This window comes from Pogonomyrmex barbatus, unplaced genomic scaffold (assembly GCF_055798465.1).
Source record: "Pogonomyrmex barbatus isolate J1 unplaced genomic scaffold, ASM5579846v1 scaffold6, whole genome shotgun sequence".
Lineage (NCBI taxonomy): Eukaryota > Metazoa > Arthropoda > Insecta > Hymenoptera > Formicidae > Pogonomyrmex > Pogonomyrmex barbatus.
The window spans coordinates 1,950,646-1,972,907 of NW_028297160.1; the positions used below are offsets into that span (position 1 = coordinate 1,950,646).

General features: G+C 30.0%; 1 protein-coding gene and 1 long non-coding RNA gene across 4 annotated transcripts; one reads left to right on the plus strand and one right to left on the minus strand.

Annotated features, from left to right (window-relative positions):
• Window positions 1-9: 9 nt before the first annotated feature.
• LOC105423702 (uncharacterized) lies at window positions 10-21,852 on the minus strand. Of its 3 annotated transcripts, none has more exons than XR_016140581.1 (4): window positions 21,717-21,848; window positions 9,067-9,326; window positions 4,499-4,716; window positions 10-2,277 (listed from the first exon to the last, which is right to left on the minus strand). It is a non-coding gene; the product is annotated as an uncharacterized LOC105423702 (long non-coding RNA). The 3 variants fall into 3 exon arrangements; XR_967426.2 differs by having other exon boundaries at window positions 1,664-2,277; window positions 9,067-9,220; window positions 21,717-21,852; XR_016140580.1 differs by lacking the exon at window positions 9,067-9,326 and having other exon boundaries at window positions 1,663-2,277; window positions 21,393-21,772.
• On the plus strand, window positions 9,033-19,257 carry LOC105423703 (uncharacterized). Its single transcript, XM_011633558.3, has 5 exons — window positions 9,033-9,171; window positions 13,448-13,822; window positions 14,856-15,290; window positions 15,421-16,016; window positions 16,844-19,257. Exons 1-5 carry the CDS (start codon window positions 9,169-9,171, stop codon window positions 17,055-17,057), a joined length of 1,623 nt encoding a protein of 540 aa, XP_011631860.2. The 5' UTR covers window positions 9,033-9,168; the 3' UTR covers window positions 17,058-19,257.
• Window positions 21,853-22,262: the final 410 nt, after the last annotated feature.

The window sequence follows — 22,262 nt, forward strand, 5'->3', positions numbered from 1 at the left end:
TGACCGAAATGTATTTCAATTATTATCAAATTTTAGTCCAAATAAAATTTGATTCTAGATATATTTGTAAATATGTCGAGAAAAAAATTCTTAATATCCACAAAACATATCTAAAAAATCTTAGAAGATCCATAAGAGATATTAAGAATATTTAAATGTTTGTATATCGATATCCTTATCAAATTTTGCCACTTGGATATTATTAGAAATATTCTTGCATAATCAGATGTAATTTTGACAATACGAGAGTGGTTAAAAAGTCCGTGCAAAAATAAAAACTACTTATTTTTTCAGGATAAATCTTTTTTATTTTTCAACGTAATCTTTTTTTAGGCTTATACACTTTGTCCAATGCTGTTCCAGTTTGTCCCTTCCGAATAATAGAATTAGTCCAACTGTACAAAATAAGCATTCGTTTCCGCTCATTTGAAAATTTCTTTCCCGCTAGCCATTTTTTCATATTAGGAAACAAATAGTAGTCCGAAGGAGCCAAATCTGAAGAATAAAACGAGTTGGAATCGTAAGTTCATCAATTTTGCAATCACAACTCCAGAGAAGTGAGTTGGTACGTTGTCATAATGGAAAAGGACTTTGTGGGTCCATTGTGAACATTTTTCTTCGGTTTTCAAACGGTCCAATAACAATGAGTATGCACCTATAATAGTTTTATTTTTTTCCATAATCAATGAGAATTATTCCTTGCGAATCCCAAAAGATAGTTGCCATAATCTTCCCGACCGAAGGAATGGTCTTCGCCTTCTTTGATGCAGATTCCCCGCTGACAATTGTCCATTGTTTAGACTGTTCCTTGGTCTCAGGCGTGTAGTGGTGTATCTATGTTTCCACCGTGACGAAACAACGTCTAAAGTCCTGTGGATTCCGCTAAAACAGCTGCAAACATTTCTTGGAACACCTCACACGATTTCGTTTTTGGTCAATGGTGAGCAATCGCGGCACCCATTTTGCAGATAACTTTTTCATACACAAATGTTGTTGCAAAATATTAATTAAAATATTATGTACTTGTTCATTCGAGATGTCCACAGCACTATGCAATCTCACGCACCTTGATTCTTCTTCTATCATCCATCATATCATGTATTTTATCAATGATTTCTGGAGTATCCTCAACAAAGTGTTCAGAACATTCAACGTCACTTGTGCTTATATGGCCACTCCAAAACATTTAGAATTCGTAAATTGTTCTAATCAAAGGTGCAGTTTTACCACAATGTTTATCAAATTTTTTTTAGTCTCCTGAGACGATTTGCTTTTCATAAAATAATGTTTGATAATGTTAAAATAATGTTTCAACACACGAAATTTTCTTCCATTCATTTTTTGGAAATCACTCGACTTCCTCGATTCAGACGAACGCCAAACACAGAAAAATAGATCAATCTGGCTGAAACTTGGTGTATGTTCTTCCAAGAGATGTTACTAACTGAAAATAACCTTGATGCACACCGATGCTATCTTTTTGATTTTGCACGGACTTTTCAAACCACCCTCGTATTTAATGGATGTTCTAAAATATCTTTTAAACTTCTCTAATAAAAATTTCATGAGAATATTTAAAATAAAAGAAATCATAAATCTACAATTAATTTTCTACACTCTCCTTTCATAACTGTTGTATATACACGTTACTTTTATTTTATTATTAATAATTTATTTATCTTATTTTTAATAATTTTATACAACAATAATATTCATATATAAAATATAAGATAGGATCTCATTTTAATCAATCCCTTAAAATATTATTCAGAAGCCTTAAGTTTAAGACAAAAATATTTCAAAGAAAAGTTATAGCGAATTGAAAACATTACTTTTACATATAAAAATATTAATTTTTTGATAATAATATCTAATACTTTTATACATAAAATAATAAGACAAATCGATTGGTGTAGAGAAAGCATGTAGTTGTCTTTAAAAAAAGTATTTGCATATTGCTAATTGCATAATTATATATCTTCTTTACATAAATTAATTTTTTTAATTATTTTATACAAAAAAATCCATCCATCCATCTAGCCTTAACATCTTGTCATATGTGTAATAATCATGATTGTCATCAATTATTTATCTTTGTCCAAGATTTTGTATGACTTCCTTGAACGCATGTGTCCATCAGGTCCTCTCTGCTGTTCTAATCTCTACGTTTGTTCCAAGAAGATCCTTCACAGCGTTAATGTAGTATGTTAATGCTGCACAGCTATCTATGTCTCTGGTCATTTTTCCTTGCATAAACAATCTCTCCATATTGTTCACCTAGTAACATGATTAAAAAACTTTAATATTTTTCGCTTGCATGCATAAAAATATGGTTATCAAAAAATGAATATTTTATAGATATTTTTTATTTTGTCAGAATATGCCAGAATAAAGTACAAAATATCTCGTAAAATTATTGACTTTTTGACATTTATATCTTAATACTTTTATATTTAAAATAATTAGAGGATTTATATTTACATAACAAAAAATATATAATTTTATTTAAAAAAATGTTAACCATAAAAAATTTCGACAATTCGACATAATTTTGTCTTAAATTTAAGGATTCTAAAATATTCCAGATTGATTAAAATAAGATACCTTGTATGTCATTAATATATTTAAAAAATAAAATAAAGAGAATTGAAAACTTATAAATTTATCAAAAGAATACATATTTCATCATATAGTATCAAATTTTTATTAATCATTTTTTTTATTAATCATTTTATTTATTTTTTAGTTATATAAAAAAGCCAAAATAACAATGAAGTACTTTATAATACTGTGTCTAATATGCAGGAGCATATCTGAAAACTTGAAAACTAATAACTGAAATATCATAAAGGATAAAGGACCAATTATAACAAAAAATACATGAAAAACAAAATAGTAAAATTTCAAAAATCTACATGAAAGTGTAACTTTGAATTTTATACTTATTCAACTTCAATTTATTAAAAAATCAAATAAATCTATAAAAGAAAAATGATATTTATATCATCAAGAATATAAAAAGAACAATATATTTTATTAAAATTATTAATGGATAATAAATTATTTATTGATGCATATATAAAATATATAGTTTGAGAAAATATAATTCATTTTTTAATTGTCGTTTAAAATCATAACTCGACTTTCTTTTGTTTGATGGATGTAAAATTGACAGACTGTTTGCAATTTTTGTCCAAGATTCAAACGATAATGATGTTAACAAATAATTGCTTTTAAATTTCAAATTCATGAGAGATGCTTAGTTCTTAAGATATGTTATTGCAAAAAATTGGAAAATTAAATTTTGAAAAAAAACGCTGTTAAAAATTTTGATGCAATTTCCGTTATTTCCGTATTAATCATTTATATTTACAGTATTTAAAAATATTGTCTGAATTATAGAAATCGATTGCCAAAATTATATTTTTTCAGTTTTCTTTTGTTTTGCCTATTTTCTTTTGATACAGCTTTTTTTACAACATTCCTGTATATTGACGATAATGTCGTGAAAACAGCATTTACTTTTCTTATTATAAATATTCACAGTTCTCTATCCCAATATTAATTTAATACTTCAAATAGCAAAAAAATACATGATTATTATTATTAAATATTGCTACAGCTAAATAAACTGCAATTTCAATAATTTTGATTATATTGAGCGTTATCTTAGAAGCTACTTTCCACACTTTATTGTTGAAACTTATATTTGCATTTTAAATAAACCTATTCAGATATCTTATAGATATCTATTCAGAAATCTTGTATTAGTAAAAAATTAGTAAAAAATAAATTAATCACAAAAAAAGAAATCAATATTACCAATCAAAATGTAGATAAACAAGAGATAGCAGAACAGAATTATAGAACTTATAGTTTATTTCAATCTCCACATATAGTACTCGATATATTGATTGCAATTTTTACAATTTTTGGAATTTTAATATAAAATTTTAAAATTAGAAGAAATATATATTTTTAAAAAACTCTAATAAAAGAAAAATAAATTTTTTAATTTTCTAATTTTTTTAATAATTTTAAATTCACTCTGCTATACAGGGGCATTTCATTTTAATCGCCCCAGGCGAATAACTCGAAAAGTGAGGAAGATAGAAAATGGTGACTATAAAAGTTGTAGGCGGACATAAGATGGTGTCATTAGTTTGACATTGAGTGACGTCGCCAAAGTCATATAAATTTTGTTTTTTTAAATGGAAAATATTTTATCATAGTATTTTAAATCTCGAGATCAGCTACAAGAATATAAAAAAAATAATACATAATCAAAAATAGGGATTTCCATTTCTTTTTTCTATTGTTTAACAATGAGCATTTATAGAAATGATTGATCATATTGTGCTTTAAAGTAATTAGAGAGATATTTCTTATATAATTTGATTCTTCTAATCTTCGAAATTATAAGAATTCATTTGTATAAACTTTATTTTCCTCAAATGATTCCAAGAATAGAAAAAGAATATATTTATTTTATATTTACCTACTGTTTAGACCGTAGACGGAGGGAAAGGGGGAGGAGTCAATGAACCCAATGAGCCCAAAAAGTTGATTTGAGGTTAACGTCCTGCATGTTTTGCACTTTGAATAGCATAGTTGTACTTTGAATAGCATATTTGCCGTTGATTGACATGCTTTTGAAATTTTTCGCACAATAGTTGTCCTAAGTGAATTCAGTTTCCCATCCTTTTGTATGGAAAACTGAAAAATATTATAATAGACCGAAATCAAATCTCTAGAGCATGACCAGATCATGAGCATTTTCGAAAGTCAAATGTGTTTAACATATTTAACTCATTTGACGTCCCACAGTCTTTGACATATTACATACACATACATATGTTAAAGAATAAAACATGTGTTTTATCAATAGCATTAAGACTCGGTTGTCTCTCTGCAGCCATATTGAATTATGACATCAGAGGCGTGAAATGACATATAAAAAGTTTCTTGCGCCGTTTAGCTTTGTCTTGTACTTTTCTCTTAAAAACATGATATTTTCGTATTTTTAAAACTTGTAAAAAATATCAGAAAATAAGATATCTGTCCAATAAATCACATAAAAGTGTAAAATAAATCTTGAAATAACGGTACACTGCTTAACTATCAGAAATTACCAGATCACTAGATCTAGTTAGTCACTAGATCTTGTTTCTGATAGCTGAGCAGTGACCATTATTTCAAGAATTATTTTACACTTTTACGTGATTTATTGGACAGATACTTACTTTCTGATATTTTTTACAAGTTTTAAGAATACGAAAATATCATGTTTTTAAGGGAAAAGTACAAGATAAAGCTATATGACGCAAGAAACTTTATACATGTCATTTCTCGCTTCCGATGTCACACAACCAAATGTCGCGCCGCGAGAGAACCGAGCCTTAAAATTCTTCTTTAAAAATAGATTCAAAATAAGATATCCCAGAAACGTTTTACTTTAGTTATATGACAATTACAAATACTAAGGTAATCCGATGGACAATTTTAAATCTTCAAAACAGAATAAAATTGAGTTTAAATATCTCAAGGAAATATAAATATAAAAGATGAAATAAAAATATGTCTCGATCTACGCTCAAAAAACTGATAACAAATTTGACAGCTTGCACTAGTGTACATTAAATGCAAATTTTTCTGGTACTTATATTTAATTAATACTTTCTTCCCAAGTGTTAAGAAACTTCATATTCAATTAGATTTGAATTATTGTCGTATAAGTTTTATGTTTAACTAATAAAAGTCGCGCCAATATAATCTTAAATGTATACAGGATGTCTCTAAAATCTGATCTAGACCCTATATCTGGAAACCTTTAGATATGAAAAAATGTTCAGACAAAAATTATAGGATATTAGGACATATAAAAATATGGACTTGATCTTAAATGATCTTCTCAAAGTTAGATCAATGTGACCAATGTTTTCTCAAATGGAACTCTCCATTTTTTTATTGTATATTTTTGTAACTTACCTTGAGAGCTTTTTAAAACACTATTATATTATATAATATTATATTATATTATATAAAGTATTTTTTTATTAAGTACTTTCTGTTATAAGGTTTGAATTATCAAATGCTGTGATATTGATTAAAAATCCCTCTTCTTATTTCCTCTCGAAAATATTTGAATAGTTTGAATTTATATAGAATTTCATATAGAAATTTAACACTTAAAAGCCTGCATGCTGAGGAATAGCCACGATTTCTTTTAATTATTGTTTTATAATTATAATTTATTATAATAAATGTTAATTAATTTTTAAAAACTTATCTACAACGTAGTATACACATACGTAGTATATACATAAAATTTTAAAAATTATATGAAAAATAAAAAAATTTTTGCAATACAAAGAAATATTACGTCGTGATCAAAAATTTTATTAATATTCTTATTGTAAAAATTGCTTAGAATTGTCTAATACCCATCTCATATCAGTTCAGTGCTATTTTATTTTAGTGTTACTCTAAATTAATATTACACTGAAATTAATCATATTTATCTGAACCGTATTGCACTAGTAATATTAAGATAACACCAATATGGAATCAGTGTAAATCTATCGAATTCGCTATTATATTATTGCATGTATAATCCGCTTATTGCAAATTGAATTTATGAATAGATGACACATATACCTATTCGAGAATCGAATAGAATATCGACGCATTAAACGGGAGGAAAAGTGACTTTGTATTATCCAATCGCAATACTCGTATCGTAATTACGAAAGAATTTACTGTAGACAGATTGTCAGAATGTAGAAGTAGAAAAAATCTCTGGTCATATACAAAATGATTGCTGGTATACAAAATACGTATAAAATGTTTTATTTTAAGTTTTGGATCTCTCAACCGAGTACCATACCTTTTGATGGCAACAAGATAGTATCTGCAAGATAGTATCGTTGTGCGAATTGTTGGATAGATTCTACAAACAACTTATGTTCATATGTCGGAGAATTTCAAAATTTCGTTTTGATTCATACAAAGGCGGGAAGGAAGGGAGTGCAACTTTAAATCGCACGTAATTTCAACCGCAATTTGATTTATATCCGACGATCTCGTTTTGCGTAAACTATCGCCAGATGCTATGTGATGCAGAGAGCTGTCAGCAGGTAAGAATTCTTCTTTGAAGCTTAACTTCGTAATCTCGGATTTCTATCGGAAGTCAGTGAAGAGTTTAACCCTTGGCTGTTGAAGCTCGTGAGCGAATATGCACATGTTTGCCTGCAATACATGTGTATTGATCCTTTTGGCCACGCCGGAAAATGAGGATCGTTGTGAAAACTTGCAAACGAGCTGGTTTTCGTCCTATCCCTTAATTCTACTCGTTGAGTGATACTCGGTCTTACTCCCCAAAGAACCATTAAGATCTATAATTAATTCATTTGCAACGCAAGCTGACAAATAAAATTAATGGGCTAAACTCCAAAGCCTTAAAAGCATATTATAAATATTGGCACAATATCGCGTAGTAGTATAAATTTAAAATAATTAAAAGCGGAAATTAAATAATTACGCTTTAATATTTATTAATTAATTAATTTATTAATTATATTAATTAATATAATATAAAATTATTTCAATATTCTTAACTTTAATAATTGATGAAACTAAAGCGTAATTATTATATTAATAATTACAAAACATTTCAAAATCTTCCAATTTCGACTTTTCAAAAAAATTTTGAAATCGCTTATAATTGTTATTAACTTAAGCATTAATGTGAATTAACTTATAACAATATTATAATTTTTTATTTTAATAAATAGAATGTGAAAAGAAAAGCCATTAAAGAAATATTTATATATTTTAAATAAATAATAATCGAAGAAAACTATAATATAATAAAAATTTTGATAATAAAATTAAATGTGCTTTAAAAAAATCTCGCATAAATTTTCATTAGAAATTCAGCGATCATTTTATCGAGAAACAGACAGATGAGTCATATAAACGAAAATGCGAAAGTCCTGATGAGAAACGCCCTAACACAATCCAATTCTCTGTTGGGCGGAAATTGGTAGATGTTCAATCTTCCACTCGCGACAATTTTGTGCGATAGGAAGTACATACGTATGTTTCATTTATTGTCGTAGACGCGTTAGCTTCATCCTGAGTGAAAATTAGAACGTTCACGCGCGATATCGTAAATTACAACTGCTTGATACTTCGAGCACGTGAAGATTCTCATTCCGATAGAAAACGACACTCCCACGCTTCAGCAGTGCAATTTATAAAAATGACGATCAGCATGCGACTCGCCATCAAGTTTGAAAAATAAAAACTCTGTACCGTAGTTACATAAATCGTAAGCGACGATAAATCTTGAGACATTTGTGGTCGGACGTGTCCTTCCTAGATCTATGTAAAGGATCTACGTAAAGGATGAGCCGCTCTGCTCGCAAAACATGTACTTTTTATTAATAAATTTATTAATAAATATAAATTGAAAAGAGAGAAAAATTATAAGTTAGTTACGAAACATCCAGAAAAAAATACAAAACAAAACAAAGATATATCGCAGACCTATTCGCATCAAAATGCAAGATAGAATTCTGTTTACAATTTAGAGCGTGTCTAAGCTGGGCGTCAGTGAAATCCGCGAGTCCGCACATGACTCCATTAGAGAATTAAAAAAACAAACAGCGGGGCAACGAGGCAGATTTTTTTAATCGTAAAACTGCAGAATAAGGGCTCGCTTATTTGTTTGTTTTCGTATTAAATAAGAAGCGCCAAGTCGGCAATGCATTTCGCATTTTCGCAGCCTAGTTCGCAGCGGCTCACGTCGCATTTTGCAGTCGCACACAACGGCATATACCACCGTGGTGACGCAGTGTGCCGATGACGGGGGTGGCAAGACGTGGGCTTGGCAGTGGCGGACGTGCCGGTCGAGGGAAAGGACCACCCGTGCGGCAAAGAGCGACGCGGAGAGGCGCGCGGGGGGGCATCGAGCGAGGACGCCTCTGCGGTCGCGGACGCGGGCGCGGGCGTCTGCATGCGTCGCTGCGGCGGCGCCGTATAGTATCGCAACCCGCCACTCACCGTCGCCTCGGCGCCACAGTCTCCATCTCCGCATGAGCCAGCCAAGGTTGAGCTCGGTCTTTCGGCGGCGTCGTTCGACTACCTCGCCTCGTCTCTAGCAAAATGGTAAGTCCAGCGAATCAGCGAAATCCGGCCACGATATCGCGTTACATTTCTATAAATCATTTCTAATAATCAGTCAGAGAGTCTGTAGAAAGATTCCCAGAAAATTGTTATACATCATCAGTGCTTTGACATTTGATTTCTTGCGGTAGAGTTCTCTAAAGATTAAAAAAGAAATAGGTTTCATCAAGGATACAAAGGATACATCCGTTCAAGATATCCGTTCACACGAATCACGCAGCGAAAAAGATCGCACAGACGTGCCGCAGCTACAACAAAGTGCTGCATTTGTCATCTGTTTTGCTCGTGATTGGTGAGCCGGTATATAGTCGGTAGTCCGTATCAGACTATGGGTTGCTGACTATGCGATTTCCACGGGGTCTAATATTATCATATTGGGAGGTCCATTGTATTGTGACTGGCTGAAATAGAATCGAAATAAAATAGGTGCCGGCAAGTTCGTAATCTGATACGGATTTAATCACTTGGTCCTGTGAAAACTGAATACCGGTTGGCGAAAGTTAAATTGCGAAGAAAAATAATGGTACGTGACATGAAAACGCAGTTTCCGTTTCGTCCCTCCGCTGACACTTAATGCGACGCGCGCTAATGACAGGAAGAACAGAGAATTAGTCCGTGTGTTAGTAATACGCGTTAGTTGACGGTTACGAAATTTACCGCGTGATCGCAGCACGTGACGGGAAAACATCTCGCGGCCGATATTTCCAAAGTTGTAACTCTTTTTTTAATCTTGTTTTTTATTTCGCCTCGAACGTTCATGTTTTATCCACGAACGTTGAATAACTTTATAATGTGATCGGAATTTTACTTCCAGTATGTGTTACATAACACCTTGAAACGTATATCCGCATCGATATTAGTTCATTGTTAATTGCGTTTAATTTAAAAACTGATTGCACATGCACTGATTGAACATGAATGTTGCACATACGTAACTCTTTTTAAAACTTTTTCTTGTTATAAAATAATAAGAAATATCGCATGAGCTATTGTAATTTTTACATTTTTCCACGTTTCATTCACGTTCAGTACATATGTTCTAATACGTAGAAAAAATTATATCTCTATTAAATATCGAATCATCAAATAGATTTAAATAAAGCTCATTCTAAAAGATATTGCCAAAACTTTAAATAAGAAAAACAAGTTGTAAAAAATTTTCGGATTAATCCTAAAAGATTTTTGCGCAGTAGTCTCGAGTAGCATATATTTGTTAGCCTTTAAAGGATTAACTTTTAATTATGATTGCCACCTTAGAATAGTGTTTTGCTAGAGATCTCAATCACAAAAAAAATGTGGACATGTAAAGCACGATAATTTGTGATACTGACATTTATTGATATATTCAGTATCTATGTCATTTTCGTAACATTATTCTCTTCAAAAAAAGTCATCAAAATATAACATGCCACTGAAAATTTGTTTCTAAAACCGAAGAAATCTTAAATAATATAAACATGTTGAAATTTATAGTGATCGGGCAGATTTTTATTTTTGTTTGGCAGAATGTCAAAAACTCTTTCAAAAAGTTGAATTGTGAAATCCGGACGGAAACTGAAAAAGTGGAATCGGAAGCATCGGTAATTGGAAAAACAATGTTTGTTTGACATGTTAACATTTAAAATGTTATAATAATTCTATGAATGTTAGATGGATTCTTTTATTTATTTCTAATACGAATTGAAATTTGTGATATTTACGAAGACATTATTACATTTTTTTGTAAATTGTAATTGCTTTGAAATAAGTATATTTAAACATTATAATATGTAAATTATTAACGATTGATTATTAATGAACGATGCAATGGAATAACACTAATATTGGCGACAAATCAACTTTATAATGTTGTTTCTGAACTTTTAAACCATTCTATATAATACTTATATTAAATAATATACTTATATTAAAAAAGTCCGAGAGAGAGAGAGAGAGAGAGAGAGAGAGAGAGAGAGAGAGAGAGAGATGGAGATGAAGATGGAGATGTTAAATCAGTATCGATATCTTTGTTTAATCTGTATTGCGCATATGATAGATAACACGTGGGGACATGAGATTATAAAAAAAAAGACAAATGTCATTTGGAAATCTATATTGAAACCTACTCTAGAGTGCACTATTTTTATATTTCAATGGTGTTACTACATCGGTCCGTTGTCATTTTGAAACGTCGGGATAACATATGAATATTATAATATCCACCAACATGATTTGAATAAATAATAGTCCGTTCTTATATTTAAACCATCTTAATTATATATTTAAAGAAATGTTTTAAATCAATTAAACAAAATTGAGTCAGCAGCAATCAATTAAAGTTAAATTGAATTATGATGTTAGTAGAAAAACATAACGAAAACTTTTGAAAAAAAAAGAAGTTTTTAGTATATTTTATGAAACTGTTCGATCGACTGCAAATGTTATTATTTTATCGAAAAACATTTTTATTTTTATATATTTTGTAATTTTCATATGTTTCCTTATTTGTGATGTAATTCAAGACGGCTGCAATGAATTGATAAAACTCTAAAATTCTTGAAATAAAAATGAACTATAGTTACCAAAAGACCTAGAGACAGACAGAAGACGCTGTTCAATCATAAAGTTGATCGCAGGAACACACATATATACAATAAATAAGACCCACATATATGTCCATGTCTTCTTTGCTAAATTTAAATTAATTATCCTTGATTTGGCAAGAAATGCAAAATTTCAAGTGGAATTACGTTCCGCAATTTTGAAAGTGCCTTTTGCCGATATATCCGGTCTAGAGCTTATTTCATTATGGATGTATCATTTATTAATTGAAATCTACAGATTCTAGTATCTATTTCGAATATTCCTACTCCGTAATAATTAAAATCAGGAAATGAAACTCTCGGAAATGAAATTTCATACTCGTGATCGAGTGTTTGTGATCACTTCGAATGACTGCCAGAGAATTGGCGTATCGATCTGTTTTTCTTTACTCGTGGGAAATTAAACTGCCGCTTTCGAAAGAGTTCTAAATGCGACGTGAAACTAAGTAGTCCAAGTTGCTATTCCTTAGCTTATCAAGTCACGTTAAAACTTTTAAGCTTTCTGACAAAACAACTTGCAAGTTAAACAATACTGTCGTACACACTTGAGATTATTTTTCATGTATATATACCAAAGTATATATAACAAAGAAATATATATTTACAAGATATATTTATAAAAAAGATTTATGTAAGATGTATTTATAAAAAAGAATTTCATATAATTCTAGATTTATAATTTTTTAATGATTTTATAAAATTGCATTATTAATTAATACATTGATTGAATTAATAAGACAATTTTGTGTGTTATGTCTCTCACACACACACACACACATACACACACACACACACACACACACACACACACACACACCAGTCTTGGCCAAAAGTATCAAGCATTTATTTTCTTTTTTTATCTAGAGTCCTTTTATGTGTATTTCATTTGCTAAATTATCTTTTATTCTAAAAATCCTCTAAACTTATGTATAATGTCGATAATCAATAGGAAACCATACAAGTAAAAAAATTAGATAAAAATAAATAAAAAAGATATAGGTAGCTAACAATTTTGATCAAAACTATATTATATACATATATTATAATATACATATATGCATACAATGCAATGATTATGTCATACAATAACATAATCTCATATAGTCTTATTTCGTACCTTATTATAATTCAAAAACAGAAAGTTAGTCCTATGGGCAGGAATTTGCTATAATATTGCTATAATAAGTCTTAATAAATTTTTGTGTCTATAATTATGAAAATAGGTAAGGAAGTTGCTAGAGTCGATAAAACCTTTAAAGTGTATTTACTGCTATACCCCTCAGGAAATTTAATTGGATTATGATTAAAGCGATACATTTGTTCCGCATTGATCTAATCAATAATAGATTTTATAATAACAAGTATTTCACAATTAACAAATTGTTTCTTGTGATTAAAGTTGAATATATATACTAAAAACACATCTGTAGTTTTTTAAAGTTATTAAAGTTTAAATTTAAAGTTTTTAATTTAAATTAAGTTATTATAAATTGATATAATGAAATCATTGTTCTCTGTCAAGATTTCATGCTTATAACCATATATATATATATATATATATATATATATATATATATATATATAAAATTAGTGTTATTATATACTTTGATATCACACGAGAATCTATCTAAGTATTCCAAACTACAATTATGAAATATTTGCGTGTGTAATTCTAGGTACTTGCGAATGCGACATTGGCAGACAACCATCATCGTCATCGTACCTCGGCAAACGGTAACTCGGAAGGCATCGTGATACGTAATTTAGTGGACGGTGAGACCTTGACTTATAGCTTGGCCCTGATACGAGGTCATGCACCCGCGCTATGCAGTTATATTACCGTTCGAAGTCACAAGAACGTGACTTCGGAGTGGCCGATCATCGCCGGGCAATTCCGTGTCTTAGTGGATCTGGCACGCGGTCCGAACAAATTAGAACTCGAGGCAGGCGGATATAGAAGAAGATTGGTCCTCATATACGAACCGAGAACCACCAGACTACGGGTGACACCGGTCTACGTCATCTGTGCAGGTCACGATGGTTATTTTCAGGTAATAACAATAGTAAATTATAACTATATATTAATCACTTGTACTGTAGGTAAAATATAATAGGAATGCAAACTGTTTTCTCTTGTATCATCTCTTGTATCATGATTAATATGTATTCCATTATTATCGTATTCCATTATATTTGACAAGTTCACTCGTGCTACCGTTATACTCTTACTCTTATCGTTATAGTCTTTTATTTTTTCATAATGACTGTATTTATAACTGTATTTTTATATTTTAAATAATGTTTATGTTTTATTAAGAATTCTTTATATCAGTACAATGGAATGAACTAAATTTTTTAATGTTATTATTAACTATTGACTTTGAGCTAAGTTAGTATCATTTTTTTTTATATTCTCCTCCTTTTTTTTTTTTGACAAAATCGTTACATGCCTATTTTATGTACATCTTGACCATGCAGCTTATGATTAATGATATTGAAGCATGATTCTCTTATCTTTATGATCATCATCTTTATGAAACAATTTGATTATTGAGTGCTCTCAAAAATGAGCCAAAACATTAATTATTTTTCATATTATGTTATCTTAATCTAAGTTAATCTTGTTTTATTTTAATATGCATTCTTTTTACCACGCTTGATTCATGTAATCAGTTCCCTTATCTTCTTCTCTTATAATAAGAGTTATTTTGTTTGCATGAGTGCTTGAAATCTCAGATCGGAAAATTATTTTAGGAATACTTTAGAAAATATTACTGGGAATATTACTTTCCATTCCGTAAGGATTGTTTTGGTTAGCAAGAATTGACTTAAAAAAACATAATGCAAAAGTAATCATGACTCATAATTCAGCTATTGGAACGTAGCATGCAATTCTCCAATTATCGATTTCCGTTCTCTACATGAATAACCATATCATCGTGTTAACCTTGCCTACATTATTCTGAATAATCCGATTGTTCTATCTCACTCAATCTCACTCAATGAAATTTTTATTTAATTTTTTCTTGCGATTTATTCGCACCAAAACAAAATTGTAAGTCATAGTTTAATCTGTATTTTCAGGGTCCGCGTAATGAAGATCGATCACCTGAAAGTGCGGCAACGAGAATAGGGCTCGGTGCCAGACTTCTGCAGACACTGACAGCCGAAAAGCTCTTAGAAGCCGGTTATGACAGAAAAACCTTTCAGTTAGAAAGAGACTTGGATGGTCCGGAATGTTTGGTGATGCACAGTATGCTTCACGTCGATCAGGCACGAGCGATGAAGCAAAGAGAATTGTGGGAGTTAATCGCACGAGAGCTGATGACTGGTCCCTTAGCGTCCAAAGATCGCAAATATTTAGCATTTTTGTCATGCACAAGATATCGCGGCGCACCTAGCCCTCGCACGCACGAAGACACTTTAGCGAGAACGCAAGGTCACGCAGCTCTCGGTGGAGGCGGTCTAGCGCTCTTTGGTTCAGCATGTCTTCACACCTGGCCTACATGTATGGCTCAGGTTAGCATTAGTCATCGATTAACTCAATATAAGAAAGAAGATTCCAAGAAATTCACTTCTTATTTCACATAAAATTTTACTGAAAAGAAGAACGATGTTTCATAAGTATGTTTGTTCATATCATTCTTAGGTATTATCAAGATTCTTAGACACCACTATCATAGATACCGAGCAACTCATGGATGATAGTAATTATCGTGGCACGCATGGTGGTTGTTTGGCAACGACGCTAGGTTCCGTCCTACACGAACTTGGTCATACCTTCGATCTCGGTCACACCCGAGAGGGGATAATGGGTCGAGGATTTGACTACGTCGATAGAGTTTTCGTGGGTGCGGCTGGAATCGATTTCAATCGTAATCCTATTAGAAGGGATCCTCAACATACGACAATCGCCCTTAGTAGACCCCTCAGCGTTACAGTAACTGTGCAAGAATCCGCGCTATCAAGTCCACGAAGAGGTAGATTGCTCTCGGAAACTTCTAGAACTGCACCATCGCCTATTTCGAGACAGTTGCCTGGAAGACTTTCAGCACCAGCTAGTCCTGAACTTAACAGATCTCTCTCTAAGAGTCTGATTGCTTTGGAACCTCCTTCGCAACCTGATCGGACATTCTGGGGTTCATCGTGTGCGGCATTACTCGCGTATCATCGCTGGTTTAACAGCGAAATGGATAATTTTTCCAATAGGATCCATCATCACGAAATAAAATACGATGGAAAAAGGTGAGTTATGATTAACAAGAATTAAACATAAATGCTTATATGATGATACAGCAAATAAATAAAAGAAAGCAATTAACAAGCAAGCATATTCATTGATTGGCTTTCTTTTACTTATTTATGAATTGTGATTATTACGAATAGAATATTTTTTAAGATAAAAAACTAACTTGATGCTAGTGCTAAAATAAAAAAAATATATATGAGTCAAAAATGACAAACGAGTAAAGATTTAACAAAATAATTGTTCATAATAATAAAATGTCAGTTTGTAATAATAAAATAATGATTGTTCATAATAATAAATTGTCAATAATTTATTTAAAAACAATTCAATAAGTACGTTTTGATTTTATATAATTGCATCAGCTGTAATAAAAATTATAATCCCTTGTAAAAGCATAATAAACAAAAAGAAAACAAAAAATCTAATTAAAATACATGATACATACCAAATACAATTATAAATAAATATATAAAAAGTATATTCTATGAAATAGTTGAACAATAATAAAAAAATAATATAAAATATAAAAATAATAAACATTGTAATGTTTTTTTTTTTTCGATTGGTTAATGTGAGTCCATAAATTTTCAAAACATATCCTATGAATTATTTAATTTATTAATTCTTTAAATAATGTTTATTTTTTTAAATCCTTAATCGCTCATAATTTGGTCCAGATTTCTTCTTTTAGAATAAATATAAAAATAATACAACTTAAAAGCCTTCTAACAGCTAATTTTTTTAACTACTTTAATTATATATTAATAATAAAATTAAATAAATTTTAGCATGACTTAATAGCTATGATTTTATTCTTTATAAGGAACGTGGTGAGATCGCGATATGGAGTACGAGTGATAGAGCTTAGAGAAACATCAGGAGGAATGGTTGTGGGTTTTCGCCAATTTCCTGGCTTACGACCACCTTTGGAGGCGTTAGTTCCACCACCTCCGCTCCACTGCCTTACCACTCTTACTCTCGTTGCCGAAGACTCCATTGGAAATGTGCTCAAACATCCTCTTCCTACTGCCTTTTAAAGGTCAGCAGAAACAATGATGTGTAATTTTATTTTCTAGTTCGGCAAAGGTCGTAAGCAATATCAGCTTAATATATATTAATATATTGTAAATTATCCAAAGATATATTTTTTATTCATTCTTCGTTTAAAAGTTTATTTTAATTAAATGTGTACAGAAACGTATTTCTTGTTAAACGTATCTCTTATGCGCTAATTATATTTGTTGATAAATCTGCATAGATAGAACTAATGCAAGATATTTTTAGATATATACATACATATACACAACATAATAAATATAATACTGAATGAGAATAAAAATTTATAAAATATTTATGAAAATTATTATTATATTTCATATTTGAGTTTTATATATATAATTTATTATATAATATTTAATTTATGAATGTAAAATGTAAAAATTGTATCGAAATAAATTTTTAGTTTTTATTTAGTATAAGTAAAAGTTAATCGCAACCAATTATCTTCTCTAATAATCACATTTTTCGTTTACAATCATTAATCAAAGTATTATACTGCCATTATATATTCCTTGCGCTTCTAAAATTACAAGTGCAATTTTGGCTTGTAGAACAAAAATATAGCGTAATTTGCATGTGAAATTTGAAAAAATTCCTGCCGCTTTATATAAATAAATATATATTATAATATTATATATTTAAATATTATATATTTTATTACTTTGTTATATTTTATTTTAAATACCAATAACACGATGAATTTGTTATGAATATTTATGTTATAAATTATATTCTCAGACACAATTTATACAATTGAGAATCAAATAGAAGCTTGTATTCGCTCATATATATAATTGACATATAGATGATATGGATTTTATATAACAACGTATATAATATGGCATAGTTAAATAACAAATATTTGATAACTGTGTGAGATACACATCTTACTCATGTACAATTCTTTCTACGTTGTCAAATATGCAGGGAACTACTTTATAATAATTTATTTTCTAACAATAGTCTCTAGATAGTTGCACGAATAATAACCACAATTCCTATTAATATAATATAATATAATAACATAATTAAAAAACAATTAGAAAAAAGGAAGTGATGAAAATTAAATTCCAATGTGCATATAAATTAATAAACTTTATTTTTAATACATAAGAGTGAACGTTTAATTTTTGTATGAGCCATTTTTAGCTTAGCTAGTTAACAAACATTTAAAGATAATCTCACGTAATCTATGTCTCTTTAATCTATTCACATATAATACGTGATTCTGGAGCTTAAAAATAAATATTACAACCGATTAATAAGCCAAGAAATAGTCAGTTATTAAAATATTTAAAATGTGACGACAGTCACATTTTAAAACATATTAGAATACGCAATAATCAATATAAAATATTAAAATTTTTTTTTTTAATTATTATCTTTTAATTTGACAATTTTACAGTCTTTCCTTTTATACATTTTATCTTATTCATTATTATGATATTGTATTGTTCCATTACTATTATTTATTTGTATTATTTATTTGTAATAATTTGATTTTCCTTTTCTACTTCACTTGACCTTCTTCTTTTAAACGTATATCACTTGGTTCAACATGTATCAACTAGGTAGATCTAGGATTAATTGTGCATCGTGTATTATTAGACAGCATCAAATTATCTTTAAATATTGATGGTAGCTCTTACTCAAGATGGTAGCTCATAAAAAATTGAGCTAAAACGTCCAATTTTATGTACTTAAAATAAAATTTGTTTATTGATTTATAGTGCGCACTAAGCCCACGCCTTATTTTTATCAGCTCCTTTTTTTCCATTTAAGAATCTTATTAACTTTTATTAACATAAATAATAATATATATAACATGTGCAAATATGTTGAATAAATAAATACTAATAGCATATTTAGCAATGTAAAACATTAAAAGTACGCTTGTAATTACGTTGTATTAATTATAAATTTTATATAAAATTAATTTTACGTATGCGATTATACATATGTAAGTAAAATTTAAAAAAAGTTGGCATCAATTTTAGCAAAGCTCTTATAGGGCTTCTCTATTATTATGTGTATATGTATAATAATTTATCTTAAAGTATTTTAAGTTATAAGCTAGCAAACCAAAAATTTACAAAGACAATATTATATCACTAATTTTGGCAAACTGGCAAAAATAATCTATGTACTAAATTAAAAATACAGAATTAGCTAGAAAAATATGGTTTTAAAATAATTCTATCCGTTTTTCCTTTAACTCAAGAGACATAGTATTATCTTGATACCAAATGTGTATGTCAATAATTCATAAGCAGCAAAATTGGTTTATGCATCTTTATACAAAGTTTAAAATAATTTTTTTATATCTATTCACAGTATCATTTTAACATATTATTTAATCATTGAGTCTATATTGAGTCTATATTCTTTATTCATTTTGAAACATTAATCATTTTTTTAATTATTGGTACAATCAGTATAATTTAACATTTCGTTAAACTTTGCTTAAATATTATTTTACAAATTTATAAATTTTATATTTTGCAATCCTCTATAAAACAAATTTTCATGTAAATATTTTTTTAGTAATGCTACTAATTATTAATTGATAATATATTGATTATTCTTTCTTATTCCAAGCCCTGGAACATCTTAGGATTTTAAAAAAATTATATATATATATATATATATATATATATATATATATATAATTATATATATATATATATATATATATATATATAAAATTATTTCTATAAAGGTTTAAAACTCCTGACTAATCGCCGCGGCCATATTCAAATCGTGACATCATAAGCGAGAAATGATACAGGGTGCAGTTTCCGTTGCACGCATGATGCGCATGGAGAATACATGAGGTCGTTCCGTTCCATGCATCGCATTACTCTGTATTACCAAATAGCACAGATATCACATAAGAGTTAAAACTTTTTTTATTTTAATATCTAATAAAATTTAAATTAAATCTATAATATCTATAATTAAATCTATAATAATACTTTTTATTTTAAATCAAAATAGTATTTATTTAGTATTCAGTTTAAATTTCTCTTTGTTCTGAAATGCTAATAAACAACTAAATGTGAAATAATGATTTATTTACTGTTCTAATCAATTTTATTAATTTTTATATTAATTTTTATATTAAGCGCATTTTTGTCCGGGGTTGCAACCGAAATGTCCGGAGTTTTTGGCTTGTAAGTCCTTTTGAAAATTTTAATATGGCAACTCTACTTACACTGGAAGAAGAAAGATAAACTGTGAACTAGTACAACCAGTTCAGCCAAAAAAACAGACCTCATGCGCAGTTCATGCGCGCATGAAAATAATTTCCCCTACCGCGCAATGCATGAAAACGCATGGATTGCTTCTCAGGGTCGATTCTGTACATGTCCACCGATTATTAGTATCATTAACTAACGACAGCCAATGAGAGCCGCGCTTTTTTTCAGGATCGTTCTTGCCATTGGCTGTCGTTAGTTAACGATACCGACAGTTGTCGGCGGTATATATAGAATCCCGGCCCAGCTCTCGAGGCAGCGTTCCGACCATAGACATATAATATAGACCCCGCATATCATGTACTCTTCTATACCATCAATTGGGTTGTCAATTGATCAATTTGATCAATTTGACAGAACGGTGAGAGAGGCAAAATATTGGGGAATATCTGTCCTTTACTGCGCGCGCATTATTGACAAATAAAAATGGCCTTTCGAGAATCATCTGATATCCGTAGCAATATACTTGTTAAAATGAAATAATATATTTTTAAGTTTATTGAATACGAGAAAGTTTTAATAGAATAAAGTTAGTATAAAGAATAATATAACTATCCATCACGACTATTATATAACCTGTCAATAGATCATCGCGTATCTTATCTGCGCAGAGAGAAAGAGAGAACTTCCCCTATATTTTGCCTCTCGCACCGTTCTGCCAAGAATTGATGTATATAGCTAATGCTGAGTCTATTATATATGTCTATAGTTCCGATTTCGGTTACACGTATTTTCCCGAAAAATAGAGGGGATAATGTTGATACCAACGAAATCCTCTGAACAACATAATTTTAATTCTATGGATTAGTAGCACTGTTCAAGGGGTGACACCCGTTTGACCACGTCCCGATTGACCACTAATCACTTACAGCGCTTGAACAATGGAAAAATTCTAGGCATCAGCCCCCGTGTGGCTAGTGATCAATCAGGACGTGGTCACCCCTGTTCAAGTAGTAATCTGTTAGTTTACACATTCTTGTTGACATATGCGCGGACGTGCAAAATGTAAATGCGGATGCGACAACTGTAAAGCGCTCTTGCTGTCTTATTACGTACATATTCATTAATATTATCAATATCAGGGCATCGATCACGAATTTTTCAGTGACATAGTTCACTAAATTTTCACCGGTGGCCATCTCACGGTTTCACCGTTTCGTCATTTTCATTGCGATCACGCAGTGAAAAAAATTATTAGTGATATAGAAGTAATGAGATCTATTCACATCAAAATATTCCAAAAACTACACTGAAGACAAATTCACGACTGTAAATATAACCTTAATATTTAGCAAAATAAAGAGGTTCGAACTTAGGAATAGATATTCCTATCCGTGCAAAGAAGATAAATACATCAACGGTAATAAGGAAGACAATTACAGATAATTGTACCCTTGTAGAAAAATATTACTGAGCACTACTAATAGTGCAGTATTTTGAAGCACTACTACACTACCGCACTACTGCACTACTATACTATTGCACTATGCACTACTATACATTACATTACTGCGCGATACTGCATTATTATGCACTATTGCACTACTACACTACTCCGCTGTAGTGTAGTAATGCAAAATATCCAATAATATAACTGTAAATGGAACTCAACACGGGCTAAACAGATTGACACTCGTTTGACCACGTCCCACTAGCCACTCACAGCGCTGGAACAGTGGAAAAATTCTAGACTCTGGCCCTTGTGAGTGGCTAGTGATCAATCGGGACGTGGTTAAACGGGTATCACCCGCCAAACATGTCTACCTTGTAACGAACGAAATTTATAAAAATAAAAAAATATGTTTTTTTAATATACACATACTTATCTGCAATTATTTTTGTAATTTTTAATAATTATTTGTACTAAAAAGGAAAAAAATAAATAACGTAATTACATCTCATTTTATTACAATATGTTGTACTAAA

Excerpts from the sequence above, each read along its gene's own strand:
- LOC105423703 (XM_011633558.3), top strand. Across the intron at positions 13,823-14,855 it reads GTCACGATGGTTATTTTCAG|GGTCCGCGTAATGAAGATCG; the intron begins GTAATAACAATA and ends CTGTATTTTCAG. Across the intron at positions 16,017-16,843 it reads ATAAAATACGATGGAAAAAG|GAACGTGGTGAGATCGCGAT; the intron begins GTGAGTTATGAT and ends ATTCTTTATAAG.